Source organism: Carcharodon carcharias, chromosome 4 (genome assembly GCF_017639515.1).
Source record: "Carcharodon carcharias isolate sCarCar2 chromosome 4, sCarCar2.pri, whole genome shotgun sequence".
NCBI lineage: Eukaryota > Metazoa > Chordata > Chondrichthyes > Lamniformes > Lamnidae > Carcharodon > Carcharodon carcharias.
The window spans coordinates 159,376,416-159,393,157 of NC_054470.1; the positions used below are offsets into that span (position 1 = coordinate 159,376,416).

Below are 16,742 nucleotides of genomic sequence, written 5' to 3' on the forward strand. Positions count from 1 at the left end.
TCCCCTCATTCTTCCTGTTAAAATGTAGCACTCTACACTTCTCTGCATCAAACCTAACCCGCAATGGGTCTGCCCATTTCACCAATCCATGTCTCCTGAAGTCTGCTTCTATCCTCCTAATTGTTTATTACCTTACCCCCTTGCCCTCTCCCCATCTGTGTCCCAAATTTTGATAAAGCCCCTTGCAATCTCACCAGCCCGGGGCCTTCCTCCAGTGTTGCCTCTGCCAACTGACTGACTCCATTTTGTGGAACCTCCTCCTCCAATGGCATGAGGATTGCCAGGTCAGGTATGCTACCTCCTGCCCTGTTCTTCCCCCAGGCATTGTGGGCCTAATTTTCCTAAAATGAGGTGTGACAGCGCTATGATGTTCATTCTCAGGTATAATAATTTCATCACTCGTCCAAACCCTGTGAGTAATGCATAGTCTGCACAATGTTTGGCAGCCAATACGCTATGGACCTTCTACAAGTCTAAGGTCAAACCCGTCCCACTGTAATCACAATGACACTTCCACAGAGGCATTGGGCCCACGAACACTGTCATTTGTGCATAATGCAACTGTGGACTTTTGGGCTACTCACAAGGCACAATCCATTATGAGTCTTCCCAAACCTTCTGTGTACACTGACAGACAGAGTGCAAATTTACTCACCCTTGCAGATCTCAAAAGGTGATTTAGACTCTTCCAGCATTGCCTCTAGTTTTGAGGCACCAAACCAACGCTGCTGACCTCTTCGGCCACTTCCTCCAAGCGGCTCAAGTGATTGAAGGTCTTAACTTCCCATCTGCTGGCATTAAAACCTCATGCCTCACGGACGGGGCTGGAGGAGGGCTCAGAGGGAGTCAGCATCAAAACGTGGGGCAGTTCAGGACCTTCTTCCCTCCCTCTCCGCTTGCTCCCTTCTCTTGGCTACTTTTGGAAGAATACATACTAGGGCGATTCAGCTGCTCAATATTCAGATCTTAACATTAAGGAGCTGATCATAATGCATGCCACGTGTGTTCTCTGCCAAAAGCATTTAATTCTAAGAACCTGTAGATTTTCAAATACTATTCAGATTAGTAAAACTTACTTCAGTCAATGCTTGACAATCTTTCAAAACTTTCTTCTTGCTTTCGACTGGAGTAAATCACAGCTCCACCTGACAGTGTCCTAAATTAGTGGCCGTGACCTCCTTCTGGGTCACAGCTTACAAATTTGGCTGCTGGACATCCCACCCTCCATCTCAGATTGGACGGGTAAAGGACAATCCAGCAACATTATGGGCTGAAAACTAGCTCTGCAGCCACCAATTGGATGATTGCCATTTTATATGGTGGCAGGCGATGGTGTGGGTGAGTGTTAGTGATTCACCCATTTCCAGGTGCGAGTCCCACCCACCGAAACACACCATAATATTCAGCCCCAAGTTTATGAGGATTTAATGAGGAAGATTCACTAGCTTTGGCTAGAGAGTGGAATCTCCAGGGTAACCCTCACTGTGAAAATCAATTTAGGGATTAGAAGTTATTTAGTTGGGAATTAAGGATTAAGGATGAGTGCATGGTAAAATCGGACAAAGTCAGCATGCTTTCACAAAGGGGAGGTCATGCATTACAAATCTGTTAGAATTCTTTGAGGAGGTAACAAGTAGGTTAGACAAAGGAGAGCCAATGGATGTTATCTACTTGGACTTCCAGAAGGCCTTTGACAAGGTGCCGCACAGGAGGCTGCTCAGTAAGTTAAGACCTCATGGTGTTAGAGGCAAGGTACAAGCATGGATAGAAGATTGGCTGTCTGGCAGGAGGCAGAGAGTGGGGATAAGGGGGTCCTTCTCAGGATGGCGGCCAGTGATTAGTGGAGTTCTGCAGGGGTCAGTGTTGGGACCACAACTTTTCACTTTATACATTAATGATCTAGATGAAGGAACTCAGGGCATCCTGGCTAAGTTTGCAGATGATACAAAGATAGGTGGAGGGACAGGTAGTATTGAGGAGGCAGGGAGGCTGCAGAAGGATTTGGACAGGTTAGGAGAATGGGCAAAGAAGTGGCAGATGGAATACAACGTGGGGAAGTGTGAGGTCATGCACTTTGGTAGGAAGAATAGAGGCATAGACTATTTTCTAAATGGGGAGAGAATTCAGAAATCTGGAGTGCAAAGGGGCTTGGGAGTCCTAGTCCAGGGTTCTCTTAAGGTTAACTTGCAGGTTGAGTCGGTAGTTAGGAAGGCAAATGCAATGTTGGCATTTATTTTGAGAGGTCTAGAATATAAAAGCAGGGATGTGCTGCAAAGTCTTTATAAGGCTCTGGTCAGACCACCTTTAGAACATTGTGAGCAATTTTGGGCCCCATATCTCAGGAAGGATGTGCTGGCCCTGGAGAGGGTCCAGAAGAGGTTCACGAGAATGATCCCAGGAATGAAAGGCTTAACATATGAGGAACATTTGAGGACTCTGGGTCTATACTCAATGGAGTTTAGAAGGATGAGGGGGGATCTGATTGAAATGTACAGAATACTGAAAGGCCTGGATAGAGTGGATGTGGGGAAGATGTTTCCATTAGGAGGAGAGACTAGGACCTGAGGGCACAGCCTCAGACCTTTTAGAACAGAGATGAGGAGAAACTTCTTTAGCCAGAGAGTGGTGAATCTATGGAATTCATTGCCACACAAGGCTGTGGAGGCCAGGTCATTGAGTGTATTTAAGAGTGAGATAGATAGGTTCTTGATTGGTAAGGGGATCAAAGGTTACGGGGAGAAGGCGGGAGAATGGGGTTGAGAAACCTATCAGCCATGATTGAATGGCGGAGCAGACTCAATGGGCCGAATGGCCTAATTTCTGCTCCTATGTCTTATGGTCTTATGGTCTAATGAAAGGGAAAAGGAAGCAAGCCATTTTGAGCTGAGAATAGCTGTGGACTGGTTGCTAGAAAATGAAGCGTCCATTTCATGGATAGAGTAAAGTCTAACCATGGAAGGAGATTTTCTATTGCTCTAAAAGTTAAATGGGAGATCTTTTCTGTAGTTTAGAGTTTAAGTTGCCTACTGAATGTTTAGAAAATGTTGTTTGTAATTTTTTTACAGTAAAAGTCTAAAACTTGAAATCTTGTATGATTCTTCCAATCAGCCACTGAAAATTTGAATATATTTCTAAAAGCTATCTGTCTATACAGAGATTATAACATATGCCATGCTTTATTAAATACCTTTAGAAAGTCCATATACACATCAAGCCACCTTGATCAACCCTCTCCATTACTTCATCAAAAAACTCAATTAAGACAGTTACCCATGATTTTCCTTCAACAGATCTGGGCTGGCTGTAACCCACATTTTCCAAGTGACAAATAATTTTGTCTCAGATTATTATCTCCAAAAGGTTTTCCCATCACTGACAATCGGCTGACTGGCTCATGGTTGCTTTGTTTATCCCTCTCTCCTTTCTTCAACAGGGGTGTAACACTTGCTATCCTCCAGTCCTCTGACACTGCTCCCATATTTGAAGAGGATTGTAAGATCATGGCTAGAGCCTCTGATAACTCCATCCTTACTTCCTCAGATGCATTCCATCTGGGGCAGATGACTTTTCTATTTTCAGGAATGCCAACTTTTTAATTATCACCTGTTCATCCATTTTCATCCTATCCAATTTCTCTACTCCCTCCTCCTTTACTGTGATATTGAATGCATCCTCTTCTTTAGTGAACGTAGTTACAAATTATTCATTTTGAACCTCAGCCATGCCTCCTGTCACCATTGGAAGATTTCCTTTTAGGTCCTTAGTGAGCCTATACTTTCCTTTGATTACCATTTATTATTTAAATGTTTAAAAATACATTTGGTTTCCTTCTTATGTTACCTGCTATTCTCACACACTATCGTTAGCCTTCTTACTACCTTTCTTAATTCTTCTCTCTATGTTCTTTACTAATATAGATACTGTACATGAATAAAACATCGCAATAAGATATACAAGGTATATCTTCTTAATTCAAGAAGATTTAAGACGTGTTGGGTCAAAATCCCAGAACTCCTCCCCTAACAGCACTGGAGTACCCATACCACTTGGACTTGCAACCATTCATGAAAGCAGCTTACCTCCACCTTCCCAAAGACAATTAGGGATAGGCAACAAATGCTGACCTTGCCAACAATGCTCACGTCCAATGAATAAATACAAAATAAAGTGGGAGAGTTGTCCTCTCACTAGCAGTGTTCTGACAGGAAGAGTTTTCCACCCAAAACTCCCTCAGTGCAGGAACCCTGACCCAGCTTCCGGATTAGGGTTCATCCTGTATGCAGAAACTGAGTCCTACTCAAGAAGATAAGTGAAGCTCAGAATAGAAATGATGGCACTAACCCATTTATCCCTTGGGATCCCAAGGTTGTTACCATTGCTTCTAATAGATCCAACAAATGACAGCAGTTGAGGCAGACAGGAGCAAAATTCAATATATTATTTATATTGATAAAGAACTTACAGAGAAGAATTAAGAAAGGTAATAAGAGGACAAACGATAGTGTATGAGAATAGCAGGTAACATAAGAAGGAAATTGAGGACCTGAGGCCTGAGTCTCCATTGCCATTTGCATGAGGCAGACAGGGAAGCAGGGGTGAATGGTGGTCTCAGCGAGGGCCAGGAGAAGGAAATTCTGGTTGGGTGCTAAGGCCAGTTGATTACATTTTCCATTTTTCTCTGTTGTGATCTTAAGTTCCAAAAGGCAATTAATAAAGTGCCACATGAGACACTTGTTTACCCCCTAAAATAAATGACTATCAAAGGATCTAGACATAGATTAGTAACTTGCTAAATAAAAGGAAGCAAGGAATAGTTATAAGATGACAGTTAGAAATTAGAGGTATCTAGCGCAATGCATCTGGAGTGTTTTACTGACACATCGCTCAGAACTGTTGCCCCATATAATTAAGTGAAATTATTGTTCCTGCATCAGCAAACTGGGCAGCCAATTTTTAAAAGTTCCACAACAGAAACTCCATCCATCACTTATGCCATTCATTATTTTAAAAATCTGGATTATACACACTTCTCAACATCTTTTCTCCTTTAAAAGCAAGTCTAGTTCATTGAGTCTTTCCATATAAATGAAAGTCTTATATCCTGGAATCGTTCTTATTGATTTTTGCTGAATCATCTATAAAAGATCAATGGTCTTTTGAACTCCTGAGTTATGTACCCATTATTAATCAATGATTAATTTTCAAAGTACCAAGCCCTACTGTATGACTTTAACTTACCTCTGAAAGTAGCATAAATGATAAATAAAAACCAATGATGCCACTGGAATATTAATAAAATGGCTAAATGTGCCATGTTAAATAGCTTTCTAAATATTAAGGTGAAGATTACATTCCATGAATGCCATTTTGCATTTTAGTGTCATTTTTGTTACCAGCAAATTGATTGAAACACTTACAAATTGTCACTTACAAAGTATCACTTTCTGAGTGTACAGGAATCTGAGTATGTATTGCACACATGAGTATCTCCAACATATAAAGAATCTGTGTTTATTTTTAAATATGCATAACACTTGAGGGAAACTGACAGCATGTTTCTAACTGAACAAAGAAGTCCATCAGAGGTCCATCTTAACAATATTGTCAGGCGCCATGAGCAAGACATTGAGAAATGGAGATAAGGCAGACTGTGAAGATAAAGACGGTGATTGTAACTTCCAGTGGGAAATCAATGGGAATGGATAACAATCCCCTATGGGCTTCTTTGGTAGAGATCTGGACCTAACTTAAATATCACCGATCAGCTACTCATGTGGTCTAGATGGAAAATGGTAGCTGGCTGGCAGGGTGATGAAGATTGTTTGGCCTGGAGGCTATGCACTGGCACAAGAAAAAGCAACTTACAGCAAGGTAAAGCTGGGAAAAATACTGGTGTGTTCAGAATGCAGTGTGTGGTTGGGCGGAGGGTGATTGATGCTGGTGTGAATGTCCACAGCAGCAGAGACCAGAACTTTCCTTGCTGGACCTGGAGGTGCACTCAGACAATTTGCATGAAGCGGATGGGAAAGGAATGGCAAGCTGCAGTTCTGGTGGGGACAGGGAGAAGGAAATCTTGGTTCGATACTAATGTACCACTAAATTTTAGTTACCTTAAGAGTACAAAATTCTTCACAACAGTTTTACCTGGCAGGTTGGCTGTGGCAGATGCCTCACTGCCAAATTGATTAAAATGTCATTGGGGTTCCCTTTATATCATGTATGCCATGGGACCCAGTTTTTCATTTATTAATGAGAATCCCACTGGAGCAAAGTCTAACAACATTAAAATGAGGAATCTATGACAAATGGAGCCATTCCATTTTAAAATTGTGCCCCATTCCTTACCTGCTGATCGTAGAGAGTTAAAATTCACCCTACAGTGTAAGTAGACAACAGAATTTCATAAAGGATCTTTTAGTTGCCATTCTCTTTTGATTCTAGTTTGTTGCCACCTTTATGATTATTAAATAGCTGGGAAATTAGGGAAAGTAATGGGGACAATGAGCATGAGAAGGAGGATAAAATAATTCAGAAAGACTGGAAAAATGGGTATTGCTGCTGAGAAATTGGAAGTAGCAAATGAGTATGTATCTGGTGAAAGAGTATGTGAAAAAGATGTGAAGAGACACATTAATCTGGAGAAAAATGATTTTGAGAGTCTGTGGAAACCAATTTGAAGAAGTGGAGATCTATCAAAGAAAATCAAAGAGATCATAAGAGACTAATGCCCAGTGACCAGTGTTCTATAATGCTGAGAACTGCATCTCAACAAAGGCACAGGGTATGCTAGTTAGCTGGACACATGAAGAATCAACTGGAGGAACAGGATAACCAAGACTGAAGCCCTCTGGAATTAGCTGTTTGGGATGTGTGATTAGGGTCTGAGAGGTTTATATTTCACTCACTGGATTTGGGCATATTTATTGCCTATTCCTAATTGCTCTTGAGAAGTTGGCATTGAGCTGCATTCTTGAACCACTGCAGTATGTGTGCTGACTGTACTCCCATAGAACTGCTAGGGAGCTCCAGGGTTTTGATCCAGCAATGGTGAAGAATGGTGTTTGACTTGGGGTGGGACTTGCAGCTGGTATTGTTCCCATGTGCCTGCTGCCCTTTTCCTTCAAGGAGGTAAGAGTTGTGGATTTGGGAAGTGCTGTCAAAGAAGCCTTGATGAGTTGCTGCAGTATCTCTTATAGATAGTACACATTGCAGTCACTGTACACCAGTGGGGGAGAGAGTTAACATTTATGGTAGTAGATGGGGTGTCAATCAAGCAGGCTGCTTTGTACTGAATGTCGTTGACCTTCTTCAGTCTTGCTGAAGCTGCACCCAACCAGGTTAACCATTCCATCACATTCCCAGCTTGTCACTCACCATAAAACTGGTCTTGTAGTCACAGTATTTATATGGCTGGTCCAGTTCTGTTACTGGACAATGGTAAGCTCCTGGATATTTATGGTGGCTGATTCAATGATGGCATTCCTGCTGAATGTCAAGGGGAGGTGGTTAGACACTCACTTGGACGATCATTGCCTAACACTTTTGTAGCACAAATATCACTTGCCACTTAACAAATTAAGCCCGGATGTTTTTCAGGTCTTGCTGCATGTGGGCACAGGCTGCTTCGTTACCTGTGGAATTGGCAATGAAACTGAACACTTTGAAGTTCCACACCCTCACCTCTGATCTTGGATGAAGGTGATCCCATATTTTGAGTAGAAACCCTGTAAGGGTGAATTTCCCAGTTGCTTAATTGGAAGATTCTTAAACACAGGCATTGGTGTTTCCCATGGGTTTGGCGTCTCAGCCACCAAAAAGGTGCAATACCGTGCATGAGCGTGCGTGAATTTGAAGGCTGCTGAAGAGTGCAACGGGCTGCCTAAACCAACAGGGGCCGCTGCGATAGACTGTGGCCGGAGAGAGGCGCTGCTCCCCACGGTATAACGGGACGGTGAAGGAAAGCCAGCTCAGTTAGTGAAGTGCAGGGGGGAAGCGGGAGTCACTGTAGGACACGCGTGTATACATCAGACAATCCGGAGCGCAGAGCGCAGTGAGGCGAGGATGTACGAGGAGAACTTGACTCTGCACAGACCCCGTTATGGATGTGAGTAATATTGTAACAGTGAGTGCCCATGCACTGGGAGACAGGCAGATGGTGAAGTGCTTGCACTCAGCCGCCTCGAGCTACTTTATATCCACAGCACGCGACTCCCGGGCAAGTCTGCAACAACTTTTACCACAGAAATAAATACAAAGATGCAAATGATAATTGAAGCAGCCTCTTCTACCCTGGCAGGGCCATTCCAATCCTGTGGTGTTAAGCCAACCGAGGCCGTTGACTGGAATTTAGAAAACGTGTCTTATGGTTTTTTTTTATCTGATTCTTTTTGTGTGTGCTTCACAAGAGGACGTGTCTTCAGGTTTCCGGTTTCCTCTCGAAATTACTTTTTCTCTTGTGTGTCTGAAATCTTTGCTGCTGCTTTGAATCTGAAACGTGTCCGCGCGTCCCTTGGATTTTTATTTTCAATTGCATTCTCCACCCCCCCTCTTAAACTTCTTCTGCCATTTGCAAACTTCACTTAAGGGAGAGAGTGCGCTCGAGTCACCCTCCTCGGTGTGGGGAATTGGGTCAGAGGCGAGAGCAAGCGGGGGAGTGAACCTGATTAAAGTCTCCTGTGCGCGGCTGGAGATCCACAGGGCGCTCGCTCGCCGAGTTCTCTCACGCGGCCAGGGTGCGGCTTTTCTTTAACGTGCACTTTGGACACATGTTACAGCAACAACTTTCGGTAGTATTTCACTATCACAAATAAAGGTTCGCACAAACTTGAAGGAAACGTACAGCTTCATTTTAAAAAAAAGGGTGGGGAGGTGACATTGCGAAACCCAAAGGGGAAATGACTGAACCACCTGTTAACGAATTAGTATGTTTTAAAACCTTCGTTCTCACAGTTTCGTTAGGTGACAAGAGAACCGCAGTAACCCCCCCCCCTTTTTTTTTAACAGTAACAATGTCAGGCCCTTGCTTTCTTATGTCAGAAAGTAACACAAGGAGTCTTCCTACAATTATTGGTGAGACCATACCTGGAGTACTGTGTACAATTTTAGTCTCCTTAACTAAGGAAGGATATGCTTGCCCAAGAGGAATGCAACAGAGGTTCACTTAACGATTCCTGGGATGAGGGGACTGCCCTATGACTGAGTAGTTTAACAGAGTTTTTAGGAGAATCAGAGAACCTCATTGAAATATATAAAATTCATAAGGAGCATGACAGGGCAGAATGTTCCCTTTGGCTGTCCTACAAGCGTGTGCAGGCTGTTATCCCTAATTGGACAATGAATGCAGAGGTGGCCTGTTAATTGATCGCCTCCTGTAAGAACGTGCAGTGAGTGGCTTGCTGATGGGGTTGGGACCCAGAAATCATTCCCTGTGGATTTTATAAATCTGGAAGATTCCGGCCTAAGTGTCAGAATAAGGGGCTAGCCGTTGATGACTGAGATGAGAAATTTCTTCACTCAAAGGATTGTGAATCTTTGGATGTCTCTAAGTAGAAAACTGTGGATGGCCAGTCATTGAGTGCATTAGAGTCAGAGATGGATAGATTTGTGAACACTAAGGAAGTCAAGGCGCATAGGGGTTTTGCAGGTAATAGCAGCGAGCTGGACCAGCCATAATCTTATTGAATGGTAATTCAATAAATGGCCTACTCTTCCTATTTCCTATGTGTTAATGGTCAAAAGCTTATAGAAAATGGTTAAATGAGAATATAGATATTTGGGTTGTCTACTCATCTAAATGCTATTTGATTAAGCAGGTAAAACTAATTTGGAAAACATTCATTTTGCAAACTTTGGACTTTAACCCTGGATTTTGGCATGTTGATGTCAGCACACATCAATCCTTCTGGTAGTTTGTATTTTGCATGTGATTTGGGATTCTCAAACATGTTTTTGATGTTTATCTAGTAAAAAAAATGTATATCTTAGTCATTGTGAGCATGTAATATTTAGAGATATATCAAGATTCTTACTCATTATTCTACATTACTCTGTCCCAGCCGTGGAGGTGCGTGGTTTTGTTAATGATTCATGGACCTTGGTGAACTATAGGGAGAGCTATGTTTTGATCACTAATTCTTAGTGGATAAAATTTGGTACTGCTATGGTAAAGTTTCTTTGACGCCATGTCATTTAAAGTTCGAAATAGCCATTAGACTTTTCCAGATAATTTCTTACTAATGTGTTTATAATTTCTGTTGAAAGGATAGTGGCCTGTCACAAACAACTTGTATTTATATGGCACCATAATGAAATAAAATGCCCCAAGACCTCACAAGAGTATAATAAACCAAAATATGACACCAAGCCACATAAGGAGATATTGGATCAGATCACCGATGAGCTAGGTTTTTAAGGAATGTCTTCAAGGAGGAAAGCTAAGTAGAGAGGCAGAGAGGTGTAGGGTGGTAATTCCAGAGTTTAGGCCTAAGGCATTTGAAAGTCTGGCCACCAAGGATGGAGTGATTAAAATCAGGGATGTTTGAGTCCAGAATTAGATAAGTTCAGATATCAAGAGCATTGTGAGGCTGGACAAGATTACTAAGAGAAGGAGGAGGCGAGGCCCTGAAGGGATTTGGACACAGTGACAAGAATTTTAAAATCGCCATGTTGCTTGACTGGGAGCCAATATAGTTCAGCGAATACAGGGATGTTAGGTGAATGATTTGGCTTAAGACACGGAGCAGATAAGATTACCTCAAGTTAACGGAGGGTAGAATGTGGGAGACCAGCCAGGAGTGATTGGAATAGTCAAGAATAGAAGTAACAAGGGCACAAATTAGATTTTCACAGCAGACAAACTGAAGTCAGGCTATGTTAAGGAAGTGGGAAATAGGTGGTCTTAGTGATGGCTTGAATATGCGGTTGGAAGCTAATCTCAGGTTTAAATATAACACCAAAGTTGGAAACAGGCTAGTTTAGTGCCACTGTTGCTAAGGAGAGGGATGGAGTTGATAGCTAGGGAATGAAGTTTGGAGCAGGGAGCAAAACCATTGGCTTCAGTCTTCCCTGTATTTAATTGGAGAAAAGTTTTGCTCATCCAGTACCAAATATCAGATAACTAGTTTGATAATTTAGCAACAGTGGAGGATCGAAAGAGGTGGTGAGGTAGAGCTGGGTGTCATCAGCATTCGTGTGAAAACTAACCACGCTTTTAGATTATGTCACCTAGGGGCAGCATGTAGATAAGATATAGGAGGGGGCCATGAATAGACCGTTGTGGGCACCAGAGGTAATGATGCAGAAGTGGGAAGAGAAGTAATTGAGGAAAGTTCTGAACCTCAAGCTCTGATCAGTGTTGCCATAGGAACCTGGGATGAGATGATTGACATTGGTGTATTAAAATTTCAATCTTATTGTGTCTATTTTTGAGAGATACTTAAAGGACTCATGCTAATGAATACGACAACCGATATCAGCAACTGTGGAATTTAGTGACGTTGGAACATTAAGCTGTGCATCAGATTGATCATGCCCTTTTACAGCTGAGGCTTTTATTATGACACTTCTGCAATATGGCTAATCTTAGCATTGGGGGAGGAAATGATTGTGCCATTTAACAGATTTGAATATGAACTTTATTTCAGGTAAATGTCTTTGCACCAAATAATACTTATGCACATTTGTGTTGGTAATTATAGATCTCCAAAGAGTAATTAAATAAAATTATATTAATTTCAAAAGGTGAATATTTTAAAGTTAATTTTCTGCATATTGTATACCAAATTTTGAGTTTTACATTTCCAATATCTGCACTACAAATGCTTATTCATTAATTATTTTTCAGTTAAATACTGAAAAATGAAGATAGGATGAATCAGTACTTGGCCCTTTTGAATTAGCTGAATCTCAGCTGGTGAAATAGTTTCTGCTACTGGGCCAAGTAGGGGATTGTGTTGCACTCTGCACTTTTATGGAAGGATGATGAGGACAGAATTGGGCTCCAATGTGATACCCCTCTGGTCAAATACCCTGCCAATGTTCTTGCTAGTACTCCTATGGGAATAAAGGCACCTTGAGGAAGGAATGTTTGATTGTACCCCAACAAGCCAAATGGTCTGCTTTCACTAATTACAGGGGATATCAAGCAAGAAGATTCTGAAAGCACTAAGAGCCACTCAAAGTAAAGTCCATCAGATTGCTAAGCAGTGCATCAATGTCTACTGGTTACAACTCTGCCAGAATACCCAGATCGCCTTTGGTACAATGAATGTCAAGGGCATGTATAAAGGGATCAAAAACGCAATAGGCCTATCAGCAAAGAAAACAGCTCCATTTGAAAACGAAGGGATGGAGGTCATCACTGACTGCAATAAACAATTACAAAGATGGGTGGAACACGACCCTGAGTTGTAATCTAGGGAAAACCCCGTCAAAGAGAAAGCACTGTAGAAGCTCCACCTATCATGGCAGAAGGAGGAGGTGATGGCATAGTGGTATAGTTGCTGGACTAGTAATCCAGAGACCCATGGTAATGCTCCAGGGATACAGGTTCGAATCCTGCCATGGCAGATGGTGGAATTTGAATTTTATTGAATTTCAATTGAATTGAATGCAATAAAAATCTGGAATTAAAAGTCTAATGATGACCATGAAACCATTGTCGATTGTTGTAAAAACCCACCTGGTTCATTAATGTCCTTTAGGGAAGGAAATCTGCCGTCCTTACCTGGTCTCCAGACCCACAGGAATGAGGTTGACTCTTAAATGCCCCTCTGAACTAGGGGGCAACTAGGGATGGGTAATAAATGCTGGCCTGGCCAGTGACTCCCACATCCCATGAATGAATAAAAAAAAAAGTGAATGTTCAATCCACAGTGGAGGAGATTAGCAAAGCTAATGACTCACTTGCCATGGGCAAAGCTCCAGGTGCTGACGCTATACTGTTTGAACTCATCAAGCGTGGAAAACCAGTATGCCTGCAACATCTGCATAACCTTCTCTATCCCTGCTGCAAGGGGAGGGCAGTACCCCAGGATATCCCTGCTGAGCATCATGGGAAAAGCATTTGCCCATGTTGCCCTGGTCAGACTGCAGATCCTGAATGGATCTATCCCAAATCCCACTGAGATTTCAGAACTGGAAGATCTACAGTTGACATGATGATCTCAGTCTGGCAGCTGCAAGAGAATTGCCAGCAACAAAATAGATCACTATATATTGCCTTCATCAATTTCACCAAGGCATTCAACCATTGAATAGAGGTGGTCAATGTAAGTTTGGAGAAAATTGGCTGCCCACCAAAGCTGTGAACTGTGATCTCTTTCCATTCAACATGATGGGTAATGTTGGAACCCTTTGAGATCCACAATGAGGTCAAACAAGGTTGTGTTCTGGCACCGACACTTTTGGCATATTCTTCTCTCTGCTCCTGTCATATGCCTTCAAGTCATCTGCAGAGGATGTCTGTTTGCATACCAAAACTGACAACTATTCAATTTTGCTGCCTGAGATCTAAGACAAAGCTGCACCAAGTCCTCAGCAGTGAGTTGCTCTATGCTGACGTTGCTGCACCAACACTGTGGGACACCGTTGGCTGCCAATGGACAGACTCTCTCACTCCTGTAAAGAGTTTGGTTTGACCATCAGTATCAGAAAGATGAATGTGGTGGCCCAGGATGTTGCCATACCAGTCTATCAGCTCTGACAATGTGATGCTGGACACTTAGCTATGCTCCACAATCATCAGCATTTTGTCACTTTGCCAAAATCAAAACAAAAGCTGCAACTGTTATGACAAGCTGAGTAATTGTGGAATAACAGCAACCTAACTGAGAACACCAAAATGCAGGTCTACCAAGCCTGCATCCTCAATGCACTCCTCTATTGTGGTTAGGCCTGGACAATATATGCTAGATTGGAGAAAAAGGCTGAACAGTTTCCATCATTGCTGTCTTAGATATATCCTTGGCATCTGCTGGCAGGACAAGGTCACCCACCTCCCAGGTCCTGGAGTGTCCTAATACCATCAGCATACACTCATTGATGCCTGTACTGGCTTGACCGAGTTCATTGGTATACGGTTGTCATCCATCCAAAGACCTTCTGTACGATGAATTGGTCACTGGACCATGACCTGTTCTTCCATATTTGGCTGAGAAGGTGACCCAGAGAAAACAGAGGCTAGCAAATTGTGCACCTTCTCAGCCCACTGTCTTCCTCTGCAGCAAATGTAGCAGAGACTGCCATTCCAGAATAGGGCTCCTGAACCACACCAGACGATGTTTACCACAGAGTGAACTACCACGGTGCAAACCATCGTCTTAAAGATGTAAGGCTGCCACCCCGCCCTGTGAGATGACTACTAAAAAAGCAAGAAGCAAGTAAAACAGAAAGTTGATTGAATCTGTGTTTCTTCCATTGATGTCTTTCACTGACTTCTAGATCCTTGGTTGTAGACATGGTTAACTCCCAGTGACAGATATTCACAAACAGGCATTGTTCTCAGATTACCCACAGTTTCCAGAGTTGTATGGCCTTGTCAAGCAAAGCAATAAGTCTTGTTGGGAACATAGTGTACACTGTACAAATGTGTCTCTGAATTTCTTGATTCTCCAGGCAAAAAATTCCAAGTTCCAGCTCATTGGCAATGCAATTCGCATCAAGCCGAGAATTTGATCACTGGTTAGAGTTGTTCACAAATGGTCCACAACAGAGCACTGGTGGAGCTGTGTTCAAAATTGATTCAGATGTTTAGGCAGAGTTTAAACTAGAGTTTATCCCAGCTCCTTCAGTTTAAGGCACATAACTACTCATCCTCCGTGTTCTCTGGTGCTCCTTAACACTGGAGCTAAGAAAGCTAAGGCATCAATCTTTTTCCCTCGTGTAAACCAACAATTGACATTGCCTTGTTTCAATGATTGCTTTGGCATCAGCTAATGTTGGTGAGTCATCATCTACTTTATTAGTGAAAGATAACTTGAAATTAGAGCTGAAAATGACTCCCTCCTATTTACTCGAGTTGGCCTGGATCCTGTTCATGTTTTGTTTGACTACATGATGTATTGTCACCTGTAGGTTAGGCCTTTATTGCCTGCTGAATCCTGTAACTAGGTGGGACATCATCCTTGATAAAATTTAACTGGACTAGCCGTATAAATACTGTGACTACAAAAGCAGACCGGAGACTGGGATTTCTGTAAAGGTAACTCACCTCCTGATTCCTCAACATTCTCCTGGAATTCCCTTCCTAACAGCACTATTGGGGTGCCTACACCACATGGACTGTAGCGGTTCAAGAAGGCCGCTCACCACCACCGTTTCCTCAGGCAGTTAACAACAGGCAATTAATGCTGGCCTGGACAGCAACATCCACATCACATCAAAGAATAAGAAGAAGTAGGTCCACCATGTTGTCGGCTTCATGTGACTGAACAGGCCGAATCTTGATCCGCAGATCTTTGGGCCCGTAGGACTGAATGTCCAAAGAGATAGGATCCGGAGTGCAGGATTTGTTTCCTTTTCTTTCCTCCTCTGCCTAATCATTAAGGCGCTTGGACTTAAAGCATGATGCAACTTGATGGACAAGTTGTTGCCAATATGAACGATTGGTAGCAAGCTCATCCCAGTCACTACTGTCAATGCTGCAGCGCTTCAAGGAGAGCTTCAGAGTGTCATTGAAGTTTTCTTTGTAACCCCCCCCCCCCCCCCCCCCGGAACATTGGCTATTTGAGTGTTGAGAAAATGGGACCTGACAGGGGAAACATTTTTCAGCTATCCTGCAGTGTGTGTAGTCCATTGAAGTGAAGTTTGCAGGAGTTTGTCCTGAATGCTTCTGGAGCTGGCTTCAAGAAGGAAACTAGGGTTTGTTCAGTCCTATCACTGAATCCGGAATCTGTACACAAGGACTTTTGTTGACTTGCAGAGGTCTTTGTTGCGTTATGAACCAGGGATATTTACCATAAGGTGCCCTGATTTCCTCAGCATCTGTCCGCAAACAGAAGGGTGTTTTGATTTTGATTTCGTACCTTTCATAAGCAATGGCATATTTCATTCATTTCTATGTCTGCAAGGCACACGTCAGCAGTGTGATGGAATATCCTCCACTTATCTGGAGGAGTGCAGCGCCAACAACATTCGAGAAGCTTGGCATCATCCAGGTTGGAGCAGCCTGCTTGATTTGTACCCTATCCACATTTAAGCATTCACTCCCTTCAACCCTGACACACACTGGCAACAAGTGAGAGAGTATTGGTGAGTTGAGGGAATCTTAAAACTGCTTCTAAAAATCTAATATTGTATAGATTTAACATTTAACTGCGAGTGTTATTTAAATTCTAAGTCTCATCCAAGGGCCTGAACAGGGAGATAGAAGCATTGGCAGCAGCTGAAATAGTCACTTAAGGAAGCTAGCTCAAATCAGTTTGTTCTGTACCTGGGCTCAGTCCCTTTGTTTCAGGACATATAAATTCAGACACTCAGTGCTGCCAGTACTGAGTGCAACTTTATCAGAGTGAGAGAGTTTGGTGAGCTAAGGGAGTTCAGTGAGGAGGAGAGGGCGGTATGCCTTTGATTTTTTTCTAACTTTTTCATGCTGCAGGAATTGATTCTTGTCTCTACTACAGGGAAAAAACTAACTGTTTGGTAAGTAGCTAGTAAGTGAAAATGTCTATTCTATTCCTAACCTTCAAATCAGTACAGCTATTTGTGGTAAGATTTATAAAATACATAAAAGAAAATAAATAATA

The 16,742-nt window shown here is 42.5% G+C and overlaps 1 protein-coding gene across 2 annotated transcripts in view; it reads left to right on the forward strand.

Moving 5' to 3' along the window:
* Positions 1-7,980: 7,980 nt before the first annotated feature.
* Positions 7,981-16,742, forward strand: part of iqgap2 (IQ motif containing GTPase activating protein 2) — a 393,779-nt gene continuing 385,017 nt past the window's right edge. For both annotated transcript variants that reach the window (XM_041185732.1, XM_041185733.1), the window contains exon 1: positions 7,981-8,104. In XM_041185732.1, coding sequence (XP_041041666.1) covers positions 8,062-8,104 — 43 coding nt within the window. In that variant the 5' untranslated portion in view covers positions 7,981-8,061. The remainder of the gene's footprint in view (positions 8,105-16,742) is intronic.